Raw genomic sequence first — 16,141 nt, 5'->3', positions numbered from 1 at the left:
CAGTATAAACACACAGCACAACCCCTCCTCAGGCTTTCTACCCATATACTCCATACATACACACAAACCAAACATACAAACACATTACAATACCATATACACAACACATGTACAAACTACACACACCACACAGACATAACCACACACATACACAGACCACAGGCACATTCACGCCATAAACACACAGTGCACCACACACATCGCAGACACTCCACACCCCTTACAGCTGCACAAGCACTACACACCACACAACACATACTTCTCTTTCCCTGTGTCCTTGTGCACAACTGTCTACCTCACACTCATTCCTAAAATATGTTCTTTTTCTTTCCCTTGTGAAAAGCCTCAGAAGACAGGCATAGGTACATTTTCCCCCAAATTTTCCCATATTGGTAAATACCTTCAATAAGGTCTTTGCCAGAGAAGCCCCCTTATTGCCCTCTGGGGAATTAACTAATTGTTTATTCATTTAATGAGCAGCTTATGAAAGTAAGACTAACCTGATTTGGAACAGAAAAGTGATTCCGTCTTCCCCCGTGTGGACTTTTCTCTCAGCTTTACACAATACTGAATTTGTACATTTGCCAATTTTAGCCCCATAAAGCCCTTGACAAGTCCTTTGACATCACTATGTTAAAGTTAAAAGCTTATTTTTTAACTTTACTTTACCCTTTTCTTGAATCTTCAGGGGAGTTGTATGAATCCCAGAATGACCCAATGGACTTGAAACCTCCTGGGAATTTGCCAGTAATTTCCCAGCATATGAACAAATATGCTGCCCAGGAGGTAGAACTTGTCTGCCATAAGTACTCCCAAGATTTCTCTATTGAGGATGGCTCTGGGTATACAATGATATTCTCACAGGAATGTTGTGACTTTCCAAATGTCCCCTAAATGCTCTGTTAAATTTTCTCCCTGTATTCCTTCCCTCCCTCCCTTCGTTTCTTTCCTCCTCTTTCCCTTCCTCTTTCTCTCCCTCCTTCCTTTCCTTCCCTCCCCTCTCCCTGTCTCTGCGTCTCCCTCCCTCCCCCACATTCCTCTCTCTCAAGGGTCACATCTGTTTGACATTCAGCATACTCAGAAAGAGGTACATTTTATTGAGGCATATCCTCTGAAAGGTGTGACTTCCTCATGACTTTTCCTGCAATGACTGTAAGCTCTGGTTCAGCTACCTGGCTATAGCAATACTTGGGAGCACTTTCAACTTGGAACTCTTTGAAGGTGATCAATTAGAAACATCTTAAGCCCTGAAATCAGTGATTTTGCACTATAGATAATTTATCATATACTTAATAAGCATTTTTATTTTTTATTATGCTTTTCAAGTGCCTGTTAAATGTTTGGCACATAGCAGATGCTCTATAAATAGACCAGTTATTTTTTTCTGTAAAGAAATGTAAATCTTTAACCCCTTTGCCCAAGAGACTTTGATATCTTGTGATTTAGATTTTTTCCTCTTCAGAAGTCCAGGTTCTGCTGATCCTCTTCTCTGTGTTACAAGTGTCTGAATTGTCTGTTCTGTTTGATGCTATTTCTGGCACTTTCTGATTGAGAGCCCTGCATCAGCAGTTGTTCAAAGTTCATATTTAGATAAACAACACCTCCATCTGGCCTCAATGTCACAGGTTCTGGGTACTGATTACCTAAGAGGGAACCATCTTTCTGTTTGCTGTTCCCAGAGCTTTCTGTTACCCTGTGAGATTCTTTGAAATCACTTCTGGATTTACTAAGTTTTTTAATTTGGTATTTTATTATGGAAATTTTCAAACATACAAAAAAAGTACAACACTCTAAAATAACCATATACCTATTATCCAGCTTCAACAATTATCACTATTTGGTTTTCATATCCAATGGCTGTTTTCTGTAGCATTTTAAAGCAAATCTCAGACCTTATGTCATTTCTTCTATGCAAAGTTCAGCATGGATATCTAATTCATTAGGACTTTAAAAATTATAACTAACACGCCATTGACACATCTAGTAAATAAACAATAATCCCTTAATATCATGTAATACCCAACCATTACGGCAATTTTCCAAGTTGCTTCAAAGTTGTTTCATTTATAAGTGCTTGATTTAAGTGATGATCCAAATAGAATCCACATAACAGCACTTAATTGTTAGGGCTGTCATGTCTCTTATTTTACAACAATCCCCTCTCCCATTTTATACTTGCTGTTACTTAAAAATAACAACAACAAAACATGGTCATTTGCAGAGTGACCCTGCAAATGGGTCATGATTGATTTGGCTGATTGCTGCCTTTTAGTGTCATTTGATATATTTTTTTATTCATCCTTAAACTGTTAGGTATATATAGAGAGGTTTAGTTAGATTCAGTGCAAGAACACTTCACAGGGGTACTGGATACTTCCTATTGCATCCTGTCAGGAGGCATATATGAAATAATAGCAGATTGTCTCACTTTTAGTGATGGTAAGAATAACTAGCGGGTTCAGATATTCTCAGCGTGACTTATTTATTAATAAAGTTCTCATCAACCTTTCACCAGTGGCTTTTAGCTACTGTTAGTAAATGTTGCCTAGATCCATTATTTGATTAGAAGTTGCAAAATGGTGATTTTCTAACTCTATCATGTCTTTTTCATTTATGAACTAGAATTTTTTACAAAAAAAAAGTAAATTTGCCTTACCAAATATTTGGTAACCTGGAACTACAGGTTTAATAGGCAAGTCATTATAAATAACTTGATAAAATTTCAGAATAATGACTTAGTGCCTTAGCAAAGATGCCTAAGTACAATTATGATCTCATGGATTTTATTTGATGTTTTTCAATCTGTCACAGTTCTTACTTTTTTTGATGCTCAAATTGTCCCTTCTTTGGCCAGTGGGAGTCCTTTCAAATTGGTTTTCATGTCATTATGACATGACTCTTGTGGTCTTGGACAGCTTCCTTGTTTTCTAACACAAAAAATCTTTTTCCAGCCCCCTTTATATATTTCCTATTCCCATACCAGGACTCTTAAAAAATGCTAGTTCTTTTTGGTAGGAGATAATGTTTAGAGACCATGCTCTTGGTGTGGTCCTTACTCCTGGGTCTCATTGCTTCTAGACCTTTTCGGTGGAAGAACTTGAAAAACAGAATTTTTTTTAATTATAAATTTTTTCTTATATTTCCAATTCAAATTTAAGATTAGAGTGATTTTCAAAATTCCTTTGATTTATATTCTTACATATTTCTCTTGTGTTGAATATCTTTGTTCCTAATAAATATACTTTTTTGCTTTATTATAACATGTCTACATTAATATCAAAATAACACTAATAGTATTACCAAAACAATATCAAAATAACACTAAAAATATTACCTTCTTCAGAAGCAGGCCCTCAGATGAAGATTTGTATAAAAGTGGTATAATAATGTTTTCAGGAAAGTAAACCAACAACAAAAATAGGAAGTTGAGAAGTAGGAAGAAAAGTTGAAGCAAAAGTATGGTAACAAACCAAGTCTGGAAGAAGGTAATTTTGGACTAATCCTGCAAGGGAGCAGTGGGCACAGTGCCGGCCACACCTCCGAGTTGTCCTAACCACAGTTAGAGGAGTTGGAATATTTATATGCAGCACCCATCAATGGTTGGCTAAAGGCTACTTTTAGGGAGGTCCTGAATTTCTGGTGAGCACAGATAAAGTGGGTTCCAGCAGCCCAAGAGCATCCCTCAGACTAAGTTCTCAGCATGCTGGCTGTTGGCAGCGAAAGCACAAGGGCAGCTTTTGTGCACCAAGAAATGAAGGACCTGGGATATGGACAGAGCACTGACAGTATCTATTACCCATTATGCTGCTCAGTTCCATTCTCTCCTCTCAGCATGTTCATTCCAATACTCCTTCAGGAAGAAAAGAAGAGGGCTAGAGAAACATTTATGTCTCCACTGCTGCAGTTGAACCCAAGGAGTTTAACGATATTAATGATCTCTCTTCTTCTACCCATTCTAGGTCCCCTCTACTCTTGGCCAGCACTTCTGCTGGTTTGGGAAGAATGCTCATTGGGAAGAATTCCCCTTACTCTTTCATGGCCACTCCCCGAGTGTAGCTGTCGTGCAGCAGCTGTCCACTTTTGCCTTGCATCAATATATTGAGCCACCATATTTGTGAATCAAACCTGAGTATTTTCCTTCTTCCTTAGTGGGCCATAAGTCACCCCCTGTCATGGAGAAGCATTGATGTGACAATGGTAGGTGGCACGGAGGTCTGGGCCATCTGTACATGAAGCTTTTTTGTGCCTTCTGAGTCTGCTCAAGCCAGATCCCAGATAAACTACTTCCATTGTACCATGGATTTCTTCCATGCCTGCTTGAACTTATGACTTAATGAAAACATCTACTTCTGGTTGCAGAATAACTTGGTCTCCCAAGTTCAGATATTCCATTTTTCCAGGACCCAGTAGTGGATGAAGATCTTCTTTTTAGATAGAACATAGTACTCTGCCTCAGATGTCAGGACCTTATTCCAGAGACCCAGGGATCTGAGCTATAACTCTGCTACGGGGACTTGATAGAACCTCTACATAGCACCTAAGATCTAGGGGCAGTATGGTCTAAGCAGCAAGGCCACTTGTTCCACAGCTAGTTCTGTTGCAGCCTTTTATTTTTCTGGACCCCACTCAAAACTGGCCTCCTTCCTGAGTCACCTGATAAATGGGACAGTACAGTATTCCTAAGTGTGGTATATATTGCCCCTGAGTTTTATGTCTTTTTCTACCATGCATTGGGATTCTTTCGTAGTGGTAGGAGTTTCAAGATGCAATAACTTGCCTTTACCTTGTAGATGATATCCTGGCATATTCCAGACTGCTGGATCCCTGATAACTTCACTCACGTGGCAAATGCCTGACACTTTGTAGGCTTTCTCTCCCTTCCTTGGGAGTGTGTACATCTTTACAGGGCATCCAGAGTCCTTGTCCCTTCTTACTATTCAGTTCCAGTTGACAAAATTTCATGTTGTATAGTGCAATAATGTGATGTTTAAGGTAATCAAGGTCCCCTCAGATTATATTGTGAAAGGGGTTGGAGAGTTAGAATAGTCCTTGGCAAGACTGTGAAAGGGGTACTGTCGTTTATCCCAAGTTAATGCAAGCTATTAATATTCTAGTCCTCCTTTCTGATAGCTGTTCCAAAGAACACACTTACCAAATCAGTACCTGCATACCAAGTAACAGAGCCTGTGTTGATCTGTTTTATCTGGCACGGTATGTGCTTATGCAATTAAGCTACCATTGGATCCTTTCTATGGTGGCCCTCCACCATCTACTACAAACCATTTTTGCTGGAGCCACATTGATGAGTTGAATGTGAATATGATAAGGATCATCACTCTACCATCTTCTAAGTCTTTACAAATGGCATTTTCTCTCTGCCATTCTATCTGGGCTGTGGTATTGCTTCTGAATTACTAATTTGCCAGGTGTGGACTATTTTGGGAATTACTATTTAAGCTTAAATGACATTTAATATGGAGTCATAGCAGTGTATCCCCATATTGACAAAACTTCCCTTATCCAGCCTTATGTTCATTCTGTCCCCAACACCCTGGTCCCATATTCTAAGCATCCTCTCCTTGTCCCTTCAATTTTGTTGGTAAATAATCCTTTCCCTCTCTTAGCAGAGGCAGCACTACACCATTTGGGCTGTACTAAGACCTGACCTGGTTATTTGTCTAGTATTTAGGTTTATTATTTGTCAGGTATTCGAGAAAGTGAGGATGGAACTTGACTAAGCAAATACTGTCTTGCAACGCATCTGTATCAGGTGTGCTTTCTGCGTGGTCTTCAGGCAAAGGGAGGCTGCTACCCCCCCAGCATAATGTATTGGGCCACTTCTGGAGAATAAATTTCAGGTCTTCCCAGGACTTGACTTTAGCGTAAGAGATTTGTTGTGGTTCTGAATCCAGCCTTCTTTGTGTTTCTTCTACCCTGACAACCGAACCCTGAGTCTGATCCTCAGAACAGGTCTTACTCTGGCTACCGGAGATCAGGATATCTTTAAGTGCTGCTGGAAGTTATCCTGAGAATCTGGAACTGAGGTCTTTTTGTGGGAACAACTGGCTTAGATCAGATTATCAAGAAGGAAACCCCGAGATGAAGATTCCTACAAAAATTATTAGGATATATTCCTAGGAAAAACTGGCAAAGGAAGGATAAGTAGGATCTGGAAGGGATATAAAGTAAGGTCTAACTCAGTTCTTAGGGAACTTGGGAGACAGAGCGGGCTTTGAATCATTTTTATCTAGCAGAGGCAAGGGAGATGGAGCATTTGTATCTTGGTAGCAATCAGTTGTTGACTAGGAGTTGCTCCCAGGCACATCCAGGCTGGCAGGCAAAACAGACTCCTGAAGCCTGAGGGCAGCCCTCTAATAAGGAGAAACAGGTTCCAGGTGTTGGGAATGAAAGCTCATCAGGAACTGAGATGCAGCAAAATGGCAAAGGGAACTGAGAAGATATGGGTGGAGTACTGAGATTGTATGCTATGATTACTGAATGCATTTGAATATTTCTTACTTTTGATGGGAAAGAACCTCTAAATTGATTTCTTCCTGCGCTTCTGAACATGTGCACACACATAGTTAAGGTGAGGATTGTCTCCCACTGAACCTAACCTGTTTTCATTGCTAATATTCAGTGAAATGTGTATATGCCTGGTGTATGGAGAAGTCCAATGTGGTAGGACTCACCAGGAACCTCTTCATTAGTGACTAAAGACCCCCTGGAAAAGAGGAAAATAAAAAAAATACTTATCAAAAGGGATGATGGAGGCAGGCACACAATTTCAGTATTAGTGAATCAGTAACAATGGTTCAGTAAATGGAGAAGAGAAGCAATTAATGGAAGAGTAAAAGTGAATGTATGGTTCAGACCCTAGGATATCATGAAGAAAGAGCATCTGACAGGTAAAAACTATAAAGGAGTGGCTTTATCAAAACTTCTCTAAAACATTTTAGACCAGGCAGTTATGCTTGGAAATGCATGTAGTGAATTATAGTGGGACTTTTGGAAGACATCATTACTTCAACTTAGTTCACCAGGTATTCATTAAACGCCTACACTGAGGCTCAAAGAAGCATGGCCCAGCCTCAGAACATCAGAGGCGGCTATACCTCAAGTATATCCATTTAGTACTCACAGTGATAAGATTAAGGACCTTTCATTTGCCTGGGCCATTTCCAAGGTCCTGGGGGGAAGGCGAGTAGTAGCACTACGTTCATAATGTCTTGTCTTTTTGAAAATTTGTAGAATTAAACTATTTTTTTTTTTTTTTTTTGAGACAGAGTCTCGCTTTGTTGCCTGAGCTAGAGTGAGTGCCGTGGCATCAGCCTAGCTCACAGCAACCTCAAACTCCTGGGCTTAAGCGATCCTCCTGCCTCAGCCTCCCGAGTAGCTGGCACTACAGGCATGCGCTGCCATGCCCAGCTAATTTTTTCTATATATATATTTTAGTTGGCCAGATAATTTCTTTCTATTTTTAGTAGAGACTGGGGTCTCACTCTTGCTCAGGCTGGTCTCGAACTCCTGACCTTGAGCGATCCACCCGCCTCGGCCTCCCAGAGTGCTAGGATTACAGATCTGAGCCACCGCGCCCGGCCAAGAATTAAGCTATTTTAACCACAGTTTAAGGCCACTACCTCCATTCTGTTGTACACTACAGTGTTCAGTGATGGAGTGGCCAAGGGCATTTTTTGATATGGTGAAGGGAAAGCTGCGGTGGGGCTATATTTAGTTAGGGCTAAAAATTGGGATATACTAATATATATCTGGTTTGCATTGATAATGGGTATAGTTGTTACTGAACCCAGAGGAGGTCTGACCTAGGTCCAGTTACTCACCTCACAGAGCCAATTACTAAAACAATGAGGATTGACAAGGAAGAGAGGAATTTTATTAAAGATGACATCAGCCAGGAGAATGGGAGGGACAGCCTCAAATCTGTCTCCCTGACCAAATAAGGCAAGGTGGGTTTTATAGTGGGTTGTGAAGTGCAGGTCAGATTTTGTGGGGTTTGAAGTCATGAGATCTGCAGGTGGTCTGATTCGAGAGTCAGCTGTTGGTGATGGATGGTGAGTCATTAGGAAGTCCTGTGGAGAAGTTAGTTAAGCAAAGAGATTACAATATTCTGTTTGTTAGGCTTGACTGGTCTGAAAATCTGAGGTATTGGGGAGAGAACAAAAAATAATTTATCGAGGGGGTCATTTTGAAAAGTACCCCTTTCTTTTCATTTGAAAAATACCCCTTTCTATTTGTTCATTCCTCAATCTTTTGGAGAATCAAGGCATCATTCTATCTGGTTGCTTCCTGATGAAATAGGATATAGCTGGGGTATAAGGATGAATGAAAGTATTGGGCCTGTAACTGAAAGTACTCATGGGCCCCACACATCTTATTCGTTTGATAGTAGGCTTAGTTTGAAACAACTTAAGATCACTTAACAGCTTACAAGACCAGGCTGGCTTAGTTCTTTATTCAGGTTCAGAGAGGACAAGTTTTATCCAAGTATAGTGAATCCATGGTTTTACTCCTGCTAGCTTGACTGATGCATGAGTGGTCAGGAGTATCTCAAAGGGACCAACACACATTGTGGCTTCAGCTGATCTTCAGGATGTTGGTTCCTCCAGGTTTTAAGCAGCACTCATTCTCCTGGCTTCAGTGAATGGAGGGACATATCCATCAGGAACTGGAGCCTGCTAGAAGCAGACTTAGAGATACTAGTTAGCATGTTACCTATCTGTATACATATAAAAGAGCCTCCATTTCCAGGGGCAGAAAATCCTTAGACAATACCTGATTAGAGGACTGCAGGAATAGTCTTCCATATAAAATTTCAAAGGGGCTAAGTATAAACTTACTTCTGGGGGACACCTGAATTCTCAACAGGGCAAGGGATAGTGCTGTGTCCCAGATTAAGTTGGTCTCTTTGCAGATTTTAGAAAGAGTCTTTAATTTCACACCCATGACCTGAATTTCAAAAATCTGGTTATATTTTATTAAAACCTTGGCCGGGCGCGGTGGCTCACGCCTGTAATCCTAGCACTCTGGGAGGCCGAGGTGGGCGGATCGTTTGAGCTCAGGAGTTCGAGACCAGCCTGAGCAAGAGCGAGACCCCACCTCTACTAAAAATAGAAAGAAATTATATGGACAGCTAAAAATATATATAGAAAAAATTAGCCGGGCATGGTGGCACATGCCTGTAGTCCCAGCTACTCGGGAGGCTGAGACAGGAGGATCGCTTGAGCTCAGGAGTTTGAGGTTGCTGTGAGCTAGGCTGACGCCACGGCACTCACTCTAGCCTGGGCAACAGAGTGAGACTCTGTCTCAAAAAAAAAAACAAAAAAAAAAAACCTTATTACTTCTTAGTAAGAGTGTCCGAAGTATCTGAGATGGCATTCCAGTAACTGAAAGAGGCCAGCAGAAGGAAGAGCTGCTCTGATCTCACCATCTGTAGCCAAAACCAGCCAAAAAGCACCCCTCCCAGGAGAGTCAGATGCAACTAGAAGTTTATACTAAAGCCTAATTACTTTACTTTTGTACACAAGAGCCAGTTCACTTTTTTTCATGTTCAATATTTAGCCTTGGTGAAATTTTGTTATGTTCCTCCTCATCTGTTACTGAAGCATTCGTATTTCTATCCCTCTGGGTATAAGTTCCTCTTTTAGTTTTCTTTCCATGGGTAAATTTTGTAGGACTCTTCTGTTTTTTCTCAACTGCTCACATCCCACATTATCTTCCCATCATTCCCTCCAGTAAGCAGCAAATAGAATTTTGGTAGAAAGACCTGGGACACCCCTAGAGTGTGGCCCTTAGATCTTGAACAAATCAGTATTCCTGGTACCCAGGTTTTTTGAATCGGCACAAGGTCAAAGACGTCCGTATTCCAAAAAGGCTAGAGCTAGGGGTTGAAGACCCTCCTTAGCTTGACGTTTTAATGGGTACTGCCTGACTCAGGGGAAGAAATTCCTGGTTTTACCTTGATATGGCTGGGGTTCACATGTGCCCTTCCAAGTCATCCGGTAGCCCGTACCTCAGGGTTGAATTGATTGAGAACTTCAGTGGGCAGAGTTTGCTGCTTGCAAAGCACAGTTATATTCTGGAGGAACTCTGATATGTACTCGTTTGTTCTGAAAGGTCACTTGAGCCTGCAACTTAGAAGACCTCAACACAACGATGGGAGAGAACACTCACATGTAAAGGAAACTGTGTATGAAGAATTTCCAGTAGCACAATCTAATGGCTGGGGGAAAATACATTCGAGAGGGTTCTCTAGACACCCCAGTTACCCACATTGAGTCTTTAGTGAGCCAACTTGAGATTTAGAACTGAGTACATTGCATCAATTTAAAAAAAAAATCAACCAGGCTATCACCCACCTTAATTGTTACCCTGGACTCCTGGTGGAAGATGTTAGTTATGGGCTGTAATTCCATAAGGCTTTGGGCACCATCAATCTCCACGTTCTCCATGTAGCCCAGGCAATTGCAGGGCAAGCTCCCTACCCTTCTTCTTTAGCTTGGGGCAACCCTTCTTCCAATGAAGCCCTTCTTCTACTTTACAACAAGCACATTGATTTTTTCATGGGGTATGGCAGCCTTTGGCGAATTCTTTTTCCCTCTCCTTGGGGTTTCAAGTCGTTTTCACTGGGACCCTTAGAAGTCCTTGTCAAGGCTGCTGCCAAAAATTTAGCCTACTATTTCTTGCAATTGTTTTCATTTGTTGTTCTTTAGACTGTCATGATTTATAAAAACTTTATAGGCTACTTCAACCAGGTGAAATATTGGCAAGGTTAAGGCACCTTCCAATTTTTGTACTTTGGTGGATTTTAGGCATGCTTTGCCCAATAAAGTTCATGTTGATCAGATTTGAGTTTTCAGGGTTCTCCAAGTCTACATCTGTATACTTTTGATATACTTCTAAAATTCTTTTTAAAAAGGTTGATGGATTCTCATCTGCTTCCTGTCTTATTTCCTGAACTTTGTTTAGGCTTTTGATCTTAGGGACTCCTTTCCTGAGTCCAACTAAAATGTAGCCCCAAAAGTGTTGGATCTTACCTTTATCTCTGTCATTCAGATTCCAGCTGGGGTCATGAGTAGGGATTGACAGATTAGTTCTGGTCCTTAGCTGCTTATGTAGGTCTTCTGTATGTAGCCAGTCGGTCTTCTCTTGGGATTTTCCAAAACAATACAACATTCTTCAGAATCTTTGCACATCCACCCAGGTGGGATGATTTGTGGTAAAAATAGACTCAGAGATATGTTATCTATCTTGGGTCATCCCTGTAGGCAGGGTTATTTTGTTCCCAATTATGTGAATAAGAAGTGGTGAATGGGCTATAAACCCACATTAGTCTGGCAGGTTGTCCATTTTCTTTTAATCCCCCAATGGGGACCTGCCTCAAAAGAAATAGCCCTGATGGGAATGGAGGAGCCAAATTGGGCACCCTGGCAGGTATGGAAGGGAAAGACCATAACCACAATTTTTTTAGCACTGCCCTCAGAGGGAGAGAACTAAGTCAGAGACTTAATTTAGGCAAAGATGTTAAAAGGCTCAAAACATTTGATCGAAACAATCACAGGTCATTGTAAAATAATAGCAATTCATTTAACCAAAAGTGATAATCAAAAGACTTTAAAGGCAATACAGAAGGTTACATGGATGTAAAAACCTTAACTTTTTAAAGCCTAGTGTCCTGTCCTATGCACAAGGAAACATCCAAATATATTGTCATCTAGACCTACAAACCCATCGGTAAGCTTCTCCGGGGGCCTCCTACCACCCTTTGTCGTACCAAAAGGATTGACCAACCCTTGGTATACTATGACATGGGCCTATGAAATCCTAAAGTACTGTCATACAGATAATGTGAAGACTCAGGGTGAAGTCCATTTTCAAACCAAGGAACAGCTTTTAGTTTCCAGAAGCTAAAAGAGAGGCATAGAACAGATTCTTCCTCCCAGCCCTTAGAAAGAAAGAAACAACCCTACCAGCACCTTAATTTCAGACTTCTAGAACTGTTAAGATGATAGATTACTGTTGTTTAGACTACCCAGTTTGTGGTACTGTGTTAGGGCAGCTCCAGGAACTAATACACATGCCCACTTGATTATCCCACTGTCATCACCAATTCAAATTTCCCAAAGTCAAATTATTACCTTCCCCCTGAAAAGGGCCCATTTTCCTGCATTGTCTGCCTTAGTTGTTCAGACAACTCTCTATCTAGTCTCTCAGGTTAGAGATCCAGGACTCCTTGATTCCTTCTCTCTTTGCTTGCATCCATCTAATCAAATACCATGATTTTCCAATTCTACCTTATAATTTGTCATCTCTCCTTGCCCTAGTTCAGTCTTCATCACTGCTATGTAGACCACTGCACAGATGGTCCTTTAACTAGTCTTCCTTATTCTTGAATTAGGCCACAGTGTTTTATCTAATGAGGAAATCTGCCCATGTCAATATTGCTTTGATGACTACCTTATTGCTTATAAGATATACCTCAATTTCCCTGATAGGTAAACAAGCCCTCTATATTCTGGTGGCGCACACCTCCCTAAACTCATCTGTCCTTTCCTAACTGATTATTCAGGCAGGTGATTCACTTCAGAATCCATCCTATTTCTTGTTTTCATGCTTTTGCACAAGTGTGGGAAATTTATTCCTTGTTAAACGTTTAGCTCAGGAATTACTTGCTGGAGGAGATGCCCCCTGTGCCCGTCAACTTGGGATGGGAGCCCTCTCCACCATCTGGTGTCTCATAATGACCTGCATGTTCCTCTGCTATTATACCACAGTATACTGCTATCTGTTACTGTGTCTATTCTCCACATTAGAATGGAAAACAGTAACTGTGTCTCATTTACTCCAGTGTCCCAAGAGCCCAGACTCTAGACTGTAACAGTATCTCAGTAATTGTTGCGTTTACTCAAGCTTGTTTCTCTATATCTTTGCCCTGATTTTTCACTCATAACTATTATCTATCACATTGCCTGTATATGAAATGACTCAACGGCTCTAATCCCTATTCCATAGTAGAAATCAGCATAGGGGTCAACTCAGAACATGGTCCTGAACGCTCTGATCATGCTCTGACCCACTGACATCTACAAATGATCATTTTACAAAAATACTAATTAATTTCATGTTTTGAGCTTTATATATGATTAACCCACTGAATTACCTGGATCCTAGAAGAAGAAAGATGACAGACTTACACTGGGTAATTTGGGGACAGTGTTAAAAAGGACAATTTTCACAGATTTGGGCAGGTGGTAGGGAAACCACAAGGGATTCTGTAGCACCCCAGAGCTAGCAAAATAAAGGCAAAAAGGGCCTGAAGGGACAAGGAAAGAGAGAAGTTACCAGAACATGTGAAGAGGGCTGCCTGCCAGGAGCTGTGAACGGTAGTGGAAAGATCAACCACTTTCAGACCCCACAGGAGAGACCATCAAAGAGATTCCCTGTCTTCATTTTCCTGTCTCCATTGAAAATCTAGTAGAAGGCAGTGGACAAGAGAGTGTGGGATGCAATCCATGATGGTCAGCCTCTTGGGGCCTGAGGAGGATGGAAAGGAGTGGAGCACACACAGGGAGTCCCACATGGATAACACCCAAGCCAGTGAATATAAATTAATATTATTTTCCCAAATAGGAAAAATCATGGCCCTAATGAGGTTGCCACCTGGGTTTAGGAGTTTTAAAATATTGTTTCTTGCACCCAGAAACAGAACTTAACATATTGGCTCCCACTGTGCAACTCCTCTTAACTCATTGTTAATTCTATGAAGATGACAACTTTGTTCTGGGTTATTACTTTATTTGAATTTTTATTCATCTAAAATTTCCTCAAAAAGAAGTCTAAATAAAAGAAAGATTTCATATTTGATCTCAATATGATCTCATATTTGAAAAGAGCCACAGAAAACGAAATTCTTTTCACTGGTATTTCCATCACCCGAGTCGTCTTATTTATTGAATAAAGTGCCTTATGACTTTTCCATCCATGGTAGAATAACTAAAAAAGGAAAATGACATGGAATTAAAAACTCCAAATAGTGTCTCTATGGTTATAACCATGGATGTAATCATTATTCTTTACCTTCATAAACGAGTGAGTTTCCTCTCTTTAGCCCAATCTTGGATATCTGCTTTTCCAAATATGATGTAGAAGATCAGTCCAAATAGGTTAATGCCAAACAGCAAGAAGAAAGTATTCTTCCACCCAAACTCAGGGTCCTGGGGACACAAAACCCCAAGTTAATATTATCCTTTTCATCTTTTTCCTATGAAACATCATATTAATAATTCAGATGACAACATTCACTAGTAGGTTTCCATATAGAAATTCATTTCCTAAACATGGTTGATGGTTAGAAAGGATTTCAAAATACATTAAAAATGTTCTTAATAAAAGGGATTTAGGAACCTTCATGATTAACCTACAGACCTGCATTTGACCCTGTTTATCAAAGTGCCATACATTTTCTCTTGTGCATGAATCTTATTTACGTAAGTGTTCAAGTTTCTTCCTATGTTGTGATGGTGTAGTGAAAAAATTATGGGCTTTTGAGCTAGAAAAGCTTAAGTTAGAAGAATTCTAATTGTACATCCTCGTGGTGGAAAGACTTATTATATCAGATTTTTAGTTGAATCATTAGGAAATGAGGATAATATTCAATTTTCACAATTGGTGTGAGAATCAATAATTAAATGAGTTTACTGAATATGAAGTACCTATGTTAATGCCTGCATGCATCAGACACTTAAAAATGTTTGTTTTCATTATTCCTTAACTTTTTCATGGTTATGCAAACGAAAATTTCAGTATTACAGAGGACATGGCAGGTTGGCATCTATGCTTGGAATCATCACCCCAAAACACCTATGTGGCTGTATGATTTCAGTTTCAAAGATGGCAATTACCAGTGGTTCACTAGTTCATTCTTTGACTCCAGAATGAACCAAGATTGAGGTCACCAAAGAAATCATTCTTTACCAGGTTCATCTTCATGACAAATTTAATTTTATTTTCCAATCTTTGAATACAATGTTTATGCTGTCACCTTTATTAACGGATTTGGCAGAACATTTTAAGAGTTCTTCTTAACAAGAAAACTCTACCTGACTGAGAAAATATCCAGTGACCATGGGGACCAGGATAGATGCTATGTATGAAAGTTGCCTCGAGATTCCTATGAGGAAACTGGAATACCTGTGGGGGACAGGAATGTTCCAGGCTAGATCCAGAGATGTTTCATAGTATCCTTCAGCCCTGCTCCATGTATGAATCCATAATTCAATTATATTTGTACAATTATATATAATTAATTATAGTTACATAATTATAATTTGATAATTATATCAAAAAGACTTGTACTGTGTATTTCAAAGAAAAGCACTAAGACAAATCAATACCCACCCCCTCCCCCACAAAATACCTGAAAAAAAATGGCCATAGATCCCTCTGTGGTCCTTGCCTATGATTTATCCTTTTCCAAAATTTGGGGCTCCGAGAAAGCTGTGGTCTAAATATTTTTCAGAAAATGTGAAACTAATAGTGGAGAAAAGAGTCCTACCTTGGAGCAATATCTAAGGAATTGATATAGACCCCTGATTGGCAAAATTGGCTTAGTACACACGAAAGCGTCAGAAAGGTAACTGTAGTGATATAGTTGGAATTGACGTATGGCAGGGCCACAACAAATGCTGAAGCGGGTAGATTTCCTAGGGAATGAGGAACAGACAAGTTAAACAGTGAGATGCATCCTTTGGCTGTTGCATGCCTTATGAATTATTCAACTCTCAGGCCCTGTTCTTACCTAGAACTGTGGCAATTTTCCTCACAGTGATGAGCCTAAAATTCTTGCTCAGAAGGAAATCTGCCAGCCAGCCTCCCATGATACCAATGGCCCAGGCACAAAGAAAAGGAAAGGCTGATAGGATTCCATTCTGAGGGGAAAAGATTAAGTAAGTCATAATAAAGGCAGTGAGATCCCAACTCTTATTGATAAGTCACCAATAATCATGCTGACATTCTGAGATCATACTTTCTTAGGAAAATCAGTAACCTCTTAAATTATATCCCCAGAAAAGCCCCTTGCATGACCATTAAATATTAGGTTATTTTTGGTAATAAGAGATGCATT

The 16,141-nt window shown here is 40.1% G+C and overlaps 2 protein-coding genes and 1 long non-coding RNA gene across 4 annotated transcripts in view; 1 reads left to right on the top strand and 2 right to left on the bottom strand.

Annotated features, from left to right (window-relative positions):
• SLC17A1 (solute carrier family 17 member 1) overlaps window positions 1-535 on the bottom strand; it is a 49,427-nt gene extending 48,892 nt beyond the window's left edge. The window contains exon 1 of the mRNA XM_069493774.1: window positions 501-535. The gene's annotated coding sequence lies outside the window, so the exon portion shown is untranslated. The remainder of the gene's footprint in view (window positions 1-500) is intronic.
• The window catches only part of LOC138399176 (uncharacterized), a 71,702-nt gene that overhangs the window by 46,261 nt on the left and 9,300 nt on the right, over window positions 1-16,141 (top strand). The gene's annotated exons all lie outside the window — the stretch shown is intronic.
• SLC17A3 (solute carrier family 17 member 3) overlaps window positions 10,299-16,141 on the bottom strand; it is a 28,613-nt gene continuing 22,770 nt past the window's right edge. For both annotated transcript variants that reach the window (XM_069493762.1, XM_069493761.1), the window contains exons 9-13: window positions 15,815-15,944; window positions 15,572-15,719; window positions 15,117-15,207; window positions 14,095-14,231; window positions 10,299-14,010 (exon numbers count right to left, since the gene is read on the bottom strand). In XM_069493762.1, the coding sequence (XP_069349863.1) occupies window positions 14,097-14,231; window positions 15,117-15,207; window positions 15,572-15,719; window positions 15,815-15,944 (504 nt within the window). In that variant the 3' untranslated portion in view covers window positions 10,299-14,010; window positions 14,095-14,096. The remainder of the gene's footprint in view (window positions 14,011-14,094; window positions 14,232-15,116; window positions 15,208-15,571; window positions 15,720-15,814; window positions 15,945-16,141) is intronic.

The sequence above is a fragment of the Eulemur rufifrons genome, chromosome 18 (assembly GCF_041146395.1).
Source record: "Eulemur rufifrons isolate Redbay chromosome 18, OSU_ERuf_1, whole genome shotgun sequence".
Taxonomy (NCBI): domain Eukaryota; kingdom Metazoa; phylum Chordata; class Mammalia; order Primates; family Lemuridae; genus Eulemur; species Eulemur rufifrons.
Note: the sequence above shows the minus strand (reverse complement) of the source record. Positions and strands in the feature narration are given on the sequence as shown.